Genomic DNA, 11,811 nt, shown 5'->3' on the forward strand with positions numbered 1-11,811 from the left:
TTATGAAATATAGTATTATCATAAAATTTAGCTTAATCCTGAAAAGTCGAATCTCGTAGCCTCTCTTCAAATGGCCTAATTTTAGTTTTCTGACTGGTTCATTTATTTGCTTCTTTGCAGTTCAGTTTTGTAATCGATAATTCTGATGGGTTTGCTTAGAGTCGGGAAATTTAGTTTCCGATAAATTGATAGGAAAATTGATCCCAATCTATACGCTTATCAGTCATATAGTTAGATCCATAAAGATATGCTAGATAAATAATTCAAAATATTGTCAAACAGACATAGAAGAAGAAGCAAATGATGCATAATATATTTTCAGAGTTAATAGGCATCTAAATGAAATTCTTAAGTTGCTCCATTTATTAAAATAATGCTAGGCCTGAACCTAGAAGGTGATAACAGAGGAGTTGGGAAAATCTTCATAAACTTAAGACAAGAAAGATGTAAATAAAGGCTCTTTGACAGGGCAGTTCTTATCACATCATTTATATCAAATATTTGTAATGACATAATCCTTTTGACACTCATCTCATTGCTCTGAATTCCCTTGGTCTTTCAAAAAAGAGATTCTACATATGCAGTCCTAATTTTACCTAGGCATGCTTTTCTCTTTAAACAAGTTTGCCAAAGCATTTTGTGAACCACACCCATTCCCTCTTGTTTGTGATCTACACAGCACTGGGTATGGGTCACACATGAAGGCCAAAAACATGCTTAATTCAAGCAGAGTACAACTAGTTTTATCTATTCACACATGTAAATGTAGCATTTCTCCCCCATTAATGGCATATCAAGATATGATATTTATTCAGTTTCACAGTCATATTTTTCTCTCAAGAATCAAGTTAATTTGATATACAAAATTGAATACAATCAGATTCTTTCTTATCCATCATCATTGGAGGGATCCTAACAAAGGATGTACCTTGACATCCAAGTATACAGTTTGGAAGTTTTCATTCACTATTATGCGACAAATTTCTACTATGGAACCTGTTTTTTTGTTGGAAATATTGTAGATGATGGAGACCCATTCTGGTTCTGTTCTTACAATTTATCTTCTTGTAAAATAATCATTCGAAGGGGTAGACTATGTATAGTCTATGTCACTGGTTGCGTCACTAGAAGCTTAGCACATTCAAACGTTGCTAGATTAGAATAATGACATTAATACTAGGTTTGAATTCTCAGCCTTAAGGAAAAACCGATGTGAGAAAGAAAAGAATAATGAGAACAAATAAAGTATTTTTGATCTAACAGAGAAAAATGCATCAATAAAGCCTTTTTGTGGAGGTAATCCTCCTAATGCAGCTTCAAGTGGACCCATTGCCTCCTGTAGCTCACCCCACCGGTCATCTACTTGCTCTTTCTAAATTATGGTTAGATTAACAATGATCGATATGTAATATTTCTTATTCAAGTCATCTCTAATCTGATATCATCTGATCGAGTCAAACCAAATCAAAATCATATCAACCAAATCAAAATCGTATCTTGCTAATTGGAAGCTCTCAGAAGAGGGATGTAGTTTTGACCTCTAATTACGTTACTCTGGTGGATTTGGTATGCACTCCCATTTATAATCATGTTCACATTCATCAACCATATATTAAAATTAAGCATCGAGCATTTCCTCCATCTTGTTTGTATTTACGGATGATGCATGTGCATTATGCCTTTATTATAGTAATTTTCTTATGACAGTAACATTGTATCTTCGATATAAAATACATTAAGTTGGTTTGATGATCTTGGTCTTAGTGAGGCTCTTAAACATTATTAATATTACTTGTATCATTATTCATTCAACGAGCGTGTTTTAGCTGATAAGAGGCCTTAGTAAGCAAATCAAAACTAAATCATAATTAGATGTCCTTAAATCATAATTAGTTGTCTTTAAAATCACTCAGGCAAAAAGTTAGCCCCAAACCCTCATGTCCATGAGAAGAAAAAATAGTGCCTTTGTCATTCTTAGGATTTGAGGTCATTGGCCATTGAGCTGTATTGATTGATTTAAGTACTACTCCTAATCATGGGCCCTAATACTCTTTAACTAACTTATGGGTGCATCCGTCCGCACAGTCAATAATGGCAAAATCTGCAATCTAGCTTGACTTTGTGACCCCTATAATTTTTGTTGGCTTCCTCGTCTCCTGATCATTCCATCCTTTTCAAGAAGCTTTTCTTTTATTAAGAAGAGGGGGGATGCATGAAATCGTGAACTTAATTGACCACATCTTTTGTTTTGTTTTTGTTATAGGGCGCCATCAGCTTTGCAGATTAAGTGCGCGTCCTCAGCCTGTTTAAGATTCTTTCCCCAGATCTATCTGCCCTAAGTGCATGGTTATTTGATTTAGCTTGCCATCTGACAAAGTTGGATAGTTTTCAATATTGGAGACCATTCACCCTGGAATTCTACTCATCGCCTCTAGAAGCCAGTCGATAGAAACTGATAGTATGAAGCATCTGATCTAAAAATTTTGGGATTTCTTATGAATTTTATTCTGAATTGTTGTTTTCAGGAGTACTTTGCTTATATGAAGCCTGAAATATTGAGAAACATATTTTCAGACACTGCTTAATTAACATGATCGGATCAAAGCTATCACCTCATTTCATTTTACGGTGAATCCGATCTGCCTCCAAAACTCCAACTCAATTACCATAAGACCATTCTGTCTAGAAAAAAAATAGCTACCTAACTTTGGATTTGATTTAAGTATCTCTAGAATGCTTGATCATCACTACCTCCCAAACAGATTGCCACACTGCACTGGAAACACTACTAGGATAAAAAAAAGTTCTAAGCTATTTAAAACCGTTTTAGTGATATTAGTGAGCAGCACATCAGTAAGAAGAGAAGTCGCACAGTTTCTAGGGGATGATCAAGTGGCTGATTAACATCTTTGATATAAAAAATATTCATACTTCAGGTCCATGGTGTGATTCTGAATATCCCATCTGATATCATTTCTCGGCAACTCTCCAACGATGCTGCATCCATTCTTATATCAACTCGCTGCTCTACTGTAACAGAAGCTGCTTGAAGCTAAGAACTCCCGGTGTTCTGAAATTTAAAACGAGTTGAAATTTTCAGCGTTCTAAGATCTACTCTGCTGAGTGCTGATTACCTTCGCAGCAAAAGAATCAGATGGCCCACAACTAATTTATTTCGTGATCTTAAAGTCTGCAAATTCTCACAGCTAAGAATTCATGTTCTAGATTCTTGATGCTGAGGTGAAATTTCAGGACTGTGAATTCTTAATCTCTGATAGTTTTCTTCCCAGCAAATGAATTATATAATATGCGATTATTTAGTCTAAGCCATTTGCACTACATCCAAGTGCTTGTATGTTTTTAGCTAAAAAATCTTCTAAAAATTTCTTGAGAGTCTTGTCTATCATTGCCTGCTAACTTTTTTTTTGATGGCCCCATCTGATTACTATTATGTCTTTGAGAAATTGTGGCTCGACACGTCCTTTTCTGAAGCAAGCACTTGTCTAGTTCCCTGGCTGTTTATTCCTTGTCTTAGCTCTTGTTAGGCGATGCTGGACGTATGCTAATTTCCTTTTTCACTAGTTCCTCTTCCATCAACAAACATGCCATCTCCATAGCACCGTCAAAGGATCAAACGATGACGAGTTTTTTTCGATGCTCCAGATTTGATCTCGCCCTCTATGAGTTGGTGCTCAAATTTTGGCCGAGACTCCAGATGTGAGACTTAAGGGGCCACTTGGTAGAAAGGAATAACCATCTTACTGAGGCTATTTAATCCTGAAGATTCACCTGAACTTGATAAGAACCTAACCAAAAGTAAAAGTGATAAGACTCTTGATTAACAGTGATTGAGCTGGGACGCAATGTAGAAATCTTCATTCATCTCTACGGCACAAATTATGAGAGTCAGATGGTCAGACAATCCTAAAGTTGCTTACATTTCACTTCTACAAGGAAAACATTGTCTGTTTATATTATAGCACACAAAAATGTGCTCTTGCTATGCTCTTTAAATGTAAATGGATCAGATTTAATTGTAAATGGAATCCATCAGCTGACAAGCTAGCAACTCTTCTGGCTTCTGGCTTGGGTGGGGCTGCCGTCCAAAATTCCCTCGTATCCAATCCCCGGGCCTTGTGTTAAGTTTTTTTGGTCTTTAGCGTCGTCAGGACGCATCCAATGGACCTGTTAGTCTCTGAAATGAGGACCTTTAGCTTAACATGGTCACAGTGGCATCCATCTGAAGGCAAATCAGTCATGAAATAGCTATGGCCTGGTGATCCTTTATATTATTCCCCTTGTTTGTCGTCCTTTCTCCCTTACATTAGTACAAGGCAAACATTTTATTGGAGTACTCTTCCTTACTTTATAAAATCACATGATAGGAATTGTCTTAGGCCTTTTACCTTTTAATCATTACTCTTAAGACCTTTGCAGAAAGACCCACATCAGGAATTCCCTGCTCGCTAATAAAATGCCATGGGAAGTTGTACATGTTACTCTTTTTTTATGTTTTTCCTTATTACAACTGTCACTTTTTCTTTCTTCGCTTTTTCATATACTACTTTCAAGCCCTCTGGTATCAAACATTATTGCAGTACCGCTCCGACTCTTACCATTCATTCCCTCAATCAAAAAAAATCTATTCATTCTTATCGTCGACATGAAAAAAGGTCGTTTCAGACCTAAAGTCATTCATGGCAGCTATGATCTCTTTGCAGTCCTCATGAAACCAGTATGTTTCCTTGCGTTATACACACCTTTACTCCCATCATTTGCCTCATGTTAGAGCCACTGCTCTTTGTTCTGAAAAGAAGCCACCTAATGAAAGCTTAATTCAGGAACCTTCTAACTTTCATTGCCTGATTGCTTCTAAAGTTTTTAAGGCACGCAACATTCGTCACCGCCTACTTTAGAAATATATTAATCACCTCTAGCATAAGCAAATTCATGCCTCTTATTTTTATTCACGTCCAGGGACAACGACCATTAGAGTAGTTTTTCATTTTTCTTTCTTTAATGTTAATTTATGGTGGTAGTTGATCCGACGACCATTCCCACTAGATATAGTCAATTCAGTGCTGCTTTTTGTAGTTATCTACAGGAAACTCTCTCTCTAATGTAATCACTACATTGGTTTTCTCTAATATGATTTGGTCTTTGATGTACTTGATGCAAAACCAGTCACAATAGACTTGAGGTAAAAAAACTATGATTAGTGGAAAATCTCTCCCTATTATAAATATCTAGGTTTTGATTGTGGCTAAATTTGAAATACATTCTGGCTTTTGCAACCGGAATCAACACCAAGGATGATAGGTCTATGCCACTAATTTTGCTTGCTTTTCAGGCAGTGTTCCGAAAGGTTGCTTAGTGTTCTATGACAAAAAATAAGATTTCTTGTAGCCAAGTTAATGCGACATCTTATAACCTTCATTATGTGTTTCTCTAAGTATTAAAGTGTGGCAATAGCTCAGACCGCTATTACAGATTTGAAAGCTGCCTATTTAAGCTATCGATACCATTCTTTCAGCGTCCTAAGTTTCCTTCAGCAAAAGAACAGATGTTTGGGTCCACACCAAATATGCGAAGTGGTAACATAGAGAGCACACATCACACGGTCGAAACATTTCTTACACCAAAACCATTTGAAGCAATCAGATGACATGATTCCAGTAAAGATATGAATACACTAAGATGGTGAGTTTTTCAGCCGAAATTAGCCTCCTCTTGGATCCTCCCCAGCATTTGATATACTGCAGTTGCAATATCATCCACTGAAGTGAATTGGCAATCATCTTCCACCTGCCAATCAGAAGAACATAATCTCTCAAATTCTCAATTCATAGAAACAAAGCAATACGGAACGGGGCTGGAAGAATGCTTTTAAGATAAAGGGGACCAAGAGGAATGGACGCCACCATGATACCTTGAGACTGAAGGAGTACAGGACCAGCTGATCCACGGTGGTCGCGTTGAGGTGCAGCGTGGTCAGGCGCATATTCTGCAACCCCATCACCATCTTGAGCAGCTGCTTCGGCCAGCGCCTCGAGAACACCTTGAGATTGGCATAGCTCTCGACCATTGTCACCTCGATGTCTGCCATGGCCGGCCGGTTCTCAGCTGCCATTTCATTAGCAATGCTGTGGTTGCTGCTGGTGTGGGCAGTGCTGCTGCTGTTGCTGCTGCCACCAGAAGAGCATGATGAGTACTGGGGGAAGGCAAAGAAGTTGGCGAAGGGGTGCGCGAGCCCGGTTGCATCGGATCGCTGCCTGAGCCTCTTCTGAACTTCAAGGGATTGGAGGAGCTGTTCAAGCTCCTTCACGTAGTTTATTGCACCCCCTATGATTGATGCTTGATCGCCCTGTCCATTTAGACGCACATACCACAACCCTTTTTTAGAAGATCACTTCACTGCCACCCTCGGCTAAAACGTAGAGTTATTGAGAAGTTCTGATAGGATATGATGATGCTCTAGTATTATTGGAGTTACATGTTGCTAAAACTAGCGTCGTATTATAATCAACTAATATGACGATATAAATGTAGAGGAAAAATTTTATGAAAAATTTGTTGTGTTAATTAGTGATAATCATTCTCTTGCAGAAAAAAAAAAAAAAGATAATTAGAGATGATCAAGTCTATTAGAAATCTATTATAAGTTGCAGGACAAGATGACTCTGAGAAGGTTTTTGGAAACAAGGGACAAACAGAGAGGGCAAATTCCATCTTCTCATACAACTGGTAGAAACCGTCGCGAGGGAAAGGAGGCAAACCCTTTGAACGTAGGAAGATGGCATGAGGGACCGGAGCACGGCGAGGTATTCGTTCATTTGCTTCCGGCGGTTGCGCTCCACCGCAATGTGGATCATCCTCTGGCTCTCCACCTCCTCCTTGTTCTTGACGCTCTTCGCCCGCCGTCTCTTCCTCCGGCCCGCCGCTGCATCCCCCATGGCCTCCCCTTCCAATGCCATCCCCTCACAAGCCTCCGGAAACGAGGAATTCGCATCCCATTCCTCAAGGTTTTGCACCAAGGAGGAGGCAGGGGGGTCCCAACTCCCACCAACCTTACCACCTAACTCACATTCTAACACCTCTCTCTTCTTCTCCTCCTCCTCCCCAACCCTTCCAAAGTCGTATCCCCATGCTCCCCCTCCCATGTTATACCACTCCCTGCAAGTATAACCAAAGAGGTCTTGAGGGAAAACCACAGCTTCTAATGCCATTCTTTTCTCCAACTCTAATAACCACAAAGACACACAATCCCAGCCCACCTTTCTCCATAGGGGGAGGGGGAGGGGCTGGCTTTTAAAGGCCACATTGCCACAAGGCAACAAAAACAACAGAGACTTGCCACGTGAACACAAGGGTGGAGGGAGGAAGGTACGTGTTATTTTGCGTTGAGAGGGGTGGAGAACAATGACAATATAAAAACAAGAGCTTGGAGGGCAGAGTCCCTAAGTGTTTTGATTTGGTAAAATGCAGCTTGGCATCAAGCCCCAGAGAGAGAGAGAGAGCAATGGATGAAAGGGTGTTTTGAGGAAGAAATCAACAGGTTGGCAAGGGGAAGGGAAATAAACAGGATCGGACTTTGAGGTGAAGTGTGAGCGAGGGCAGATTCGCGTGTGCAGTAGTGGGAGTGTAGTGTGGTTTGTGACCATGCGAGCACCCCACCCCGAGCTTGAGCTATGAGCATAGTTCCCTTCTCGCTTCCCTAAGTGCAATCATCTGCCATATATACAAGACTGGACTCTCAGGCACTGCAACGCATGTGTGCTGACCACACTTCTATAGTCTCATCATTTATTCGCCAAGTTACATTGCCCCTCTCACAAGTCTTAAATTAAACCGGTTTTTCCTCTTAAAAAGAATTTTTGGTCAGGAGACTAAGTTAATAGAATCTGGATTAGCTATTTCCTATTCAGATTATCCAATACAGCTCCTTGCCATTTTGCTATCATACTAGTATGGTGTTCTTAATCAACAAAAGTGCTATCTCATATAAACTAGAGTTTAATTTAGACAGGTTGTCTGGTTGCATGGTCTAGTTGATAGAGCAAAATTAAACCTTTCTTGTTGCTCCTCCAAAGTGCAGTAAATGGTTCCTCTTTAGTCTTGTATGGATTTTCTCTCTTTTTCCAGTCAGTATAATTGAGTCAATTACCTACCTTTTTCTTTATAAAACTACTCCCTTTGTCTGTTATAAGGATGCTTCTCTTGGCCATTAATCAATAGTAGGTGGCTTCAACCATTGCAAGGGGTAGCATGCAATGCAAGGGTATTAGGTCTCTTATGGACACTAGCTAGCTGCATTCCAGGTGGAGAGGATAGAAAAATACACTTGAGATAGAGTGGCGATTTTATATCATGAAACTAATAAATCAATTCTTCCAGAACACATTAACACCTTGTAGAAATCGATACAGAAAGTTAAGAGCAATCCATCAATCCTTATTGGCTTTTTTTTGTTTGTTTCTTTATTTTGCCTTCTTAGGGAAAATGTGCACTTGATGTTACAGCTATTATAGATGTTCAATGAACTTTGTTATAGCCAAGATGGATAACGATTTTTAATTATCTAAAAGAATCTAGATATATTTGCTTCTAGTTTCACTTTTCCGCATGCCTCCTGACTCCCTTTCTGGCAAACTACCAATTACAAAATTTGTGTTCTATAATTAACCATGGCCTACATGTCATTTTCATCGAAAAGAAATTATTCGCGAGACGCAAACAACTTGCTTATATATATCAACATTCTCCCCAGAAATCATCGTGAAACAAGTGAAATCAACGGCGGAACACCGGTTTTTCAGAGACTCACCTGACACTAGACAAAATGCAGCATTCTGCAGAGCTAATACACTTGGAATTTATACTTGCAAGGTGGCGTAGTTTTTGGAGGTATATACAAGTACATTCTGTGTCTTTTAATTAAAAGAAAAGCCGACCGGCCTCCACCTCAATACATCACTAATCAACTTATTTAAGTGACTTCATGGAAGATTTCAGCCACAAATAACAGGGGCTCTGCAAGTGGCTTCCTCGTCTGTTTCTTTTCTCTTACAGAGCCTACTTGGGAAGAGTGGAAGATTTGAGAGTAGATATTTTAATCCCAACTTAACACGAATAGCAAATTTTTGTTATACTTAATCAACTAATGCAGACAGAATCACATCATGCTACTACTCAACATGACATGTTACATTGCACCGTGACGGTGGTCCCCTATGTTGCACCAGTGGCCCCAATTATTTCTCGATACGATCGATTAGCATAGTTTGCATTAACAATTCCATAATAACAACTAGATGTCTTGATATAGGATCATCAGCAGATCATTTGGGATCACCCGTGCTGGAACTCGATCGAATGGATTCCATTGGTTGATGTGACACGTGGAGGATAATCTTCCAAGTGGTGTGGATACATGCCAATGAGGTAGCTCTCCATTGTCCACTAGATTAGTACACACTCCTTTTAAGTCTGGGAGCTAAGATTAAAAACTAGTACTCATGATCCCTTTAAGCACTTGTTTTTTTGTGCTTGGGTTTCCAGGCAAGGCTTGGTCAGATTAGGACTATAACAAAATCCGCAACCATATCTTATGTGGGGTTATTGGAGGCTTGAGCACGTAAAGGATTGCGTTTGCCCCATTTCTGCTAGTAGAAAATAAAAATAAAACTATTACTGGCCCCCATGTTGGGTCATTGAATTAATGGTATCCTAGGCAACCAAAATATTGGGGCTAGAAGAACTTGAGATTTATAGGGTTTGCTTAGGGTTCGATTTGATTATGTTTTATGGTCTTGAGCTTGTCTAGACTAATGTGTTTTTTGAATGAATCATCTAGACTGGAGCGTGTGTTGCCTCGGGATAATTGGATGTTTTTGACAAGATCGAGCTGTCATGAAACATTATTTAGAAGAAGAAATCCTAAATTTTAAGTAATTTGGGAACTTAGGCTGCCATACCATGACCTGCTAAGGAATCTCAATTTTCGCCTACATTAGTCGGTGAGACTTGGATATGTTGGTTAGCACCTCCTTCTTCGTACACGTGCGAGCGAAAGGTCCCGACTTTGAAGCTAATTAATCGCATAATTTGTGTTGATTTCTCGAAAGTTTGCACTAGTATTACATGGCATAGCAGGACAAGGTTAGGTAAGTTGAAGTTAGACTCCTCATGTTCATTATCACCGTTAGATTATAGCAAGCATCATGAAGTGCAACAAGATTTTGCGTTGGAGCGCTTTTCTAAAAGATGAGAACTAATGGTCTTGAGCGTTCCATAGACTTATCATTAATCCATGCAAGCGTTCATATACCTTAATGATTTTTGTGAGAGGTTCAGATGTGCAGGCTATAACCTTCCAAGAATTGCATCCATGTTTAGATATGTAGACCTGAGTCATCAACGTGTATATTATGAAATTTTGAAATTTAAAGAAATAACTGGCAAACTCTTTCATATACGGTAGATGTATTGGCAGGTAAGACATGGAGTAGTGATAACCTTTCTTTTTTTCTATCTTTTTTTATCTCTCCTTTTTTACCCTAGAACAACGAAAAAAGACCATCTTCTTTCTTGGAAAAAGAAAGAAAGAATAAAGATAGATAGACAAATACTTGTTATTTTATATGCATACGTATATGTATATGTATAGAATTATTGGTTATTTTATAAAATTGTTAGAAGAATTATTTATGTCAAATACTTGAGAACTGTTTCGTATAAGGTAGATGTACTTGCAACTGAGAGCACATTAGTATAGGTGACTGCAACCATGGATTGGCAATATATAATCATATGTCATTTATTTCCATTAATTTTTTTATCTTTTCTTCTATCCATGACTGTTGTTCTAGAAATCACAAGAAATACTATCTTTCTTTTTTTAGAGACAAAATAAAAAGAAAATACATAAATAGATGTATAGACTACCCAACTATTTCAATAAAAAAAAATTGCTAGAAGAATTACTCGTGTCAAACACTTGAGAAAATAATTTGAAGATCTGCTTCAATTTAAAGAGTCATATATCAAATGCAGTTACTGTGAGAATCCGTGCGGGCGTGTGTTTAGTTTCATATTGGTTATTCGCTAGATAGATCTTGGGTACTTATATAAGAACAAGGAACTCAAATAACACTTTTCGGCTAACCATTTTAGGTGAGGTCATGGGTTGTGACAAATGGTATCAGATCGGACCCGGCTCATAACTTATGTGAACTAGGGGACATTGTAGCACGGATCCATTAGGACTGACCACGGGCCGATCGTGGTGTTTTTGATTAGATTTGAATAGATTTGAACCATTGGCCTGACTAGGATGTCAGGGCCTGAACGATGGGAGTATGTGAGTATCCGTGCAGGTGTGTATTTAGTTCCATATCGGCTATTCGCTGGATAAATTTTGGGTACTTATACAGGATCAAGGAACTTAAATAATACTTTCTGGCTAGCCATTTTGGGTAAGATCCTGAGTTATTACAGTTACAAACTTGATTGCTATTCCATCGATATTAAACATTGAGAAAACATACCCCCATATCTTTTGGAAATAACGATGGATATACCACCATCCTAATTTGAAGTCTACACCTCTTCTCTTAATTAACAATGGGCTACCAACCGAAAAAAGCATATCTTTAAAGATGACTAGAAGTTCAAGTGTGTGCGTGTGTGCATGTAAACCAGCTTCTTTTGGCTCCAAGAGATTAGGGATCCAAATTACAATCTCTCATTAAATACTTGGATTCCTCTCCTAGACTCCAACCACCTCATGTTCTGCAAAGTCTTCCTCCCCCT

At 38.7% G+C, this 11,811-nt stretch overlaps 1 protein-coding gene across 1 annotated transcript; it reads right to left on the reverse strand.

Annotated features, from left to right (window-relative positions):
• Positions 1–5,629: 5,629 nt before the first annotated feature.
• On the reverse strand, positions 5,630–7,863 carry LOC103717977 (transcription factor bHLH94-like). Its single transcript, XM_008806573.4, has 3 exons — positions 6,777–7,863; positions 5,930–6,364; positions 5,630–5,805 (listed from the first exon to the last, which is right to left on the reverse strand). Exons 1-3 carry the CDS (start codon positions 7,224–7,226, stop codon positions 5,710–5,712), a joined length of 981 nt encoding a protein of 326 aa, XP_008804795.1. The 5' UTR covers positions 7,227–7,863; the 3' UTR covers positions 5,630–5,709.
• Between the last annotated feature and the right edge of the window lie 3,948 nt (positions 7,864–11,811).

Source organism: Phoenix dactylifera, chromosome 5 (genome assembly GCF_051530095.1).
Source record: "Phoenix dactylifera cultivar Ajwa chromosome 5, Ajwa_hap1_PhDact_Kaust_v1.1, whole genome shotgun sequence".
Classification (NCBI taxonomy): domain Eukaryota; kingdom Viridiplantae; phylum Streptophyta; class Magnoliopsida; order Arecales; family Arecaceae; genus Phoenix; species Phoenix dactylifera.

Coding starts and splice junctions, on each gene's coding strand:
- LOC103717977 (XM_008806573.4), bottom strand. CDS start 7,226: ATGGCATTAGAAGCTGTGGTTTTCCCTCAAGACCTCTTTGGTTATACT. Junction 6,365..6,776: donor CATCTTCCTACGTTCAAAGG/GTTTGCCTCCTT, acceptor CTAAATGGACAG/GGCGATCAAGCATCAATCAT. Junction 5,806..5,929: donor TGTACTCCTTCAGTCTCAAG/GTATCATGGTGG, acceptor TCTGATTGGCAG/GTGGAAGATGATTGCCAATT.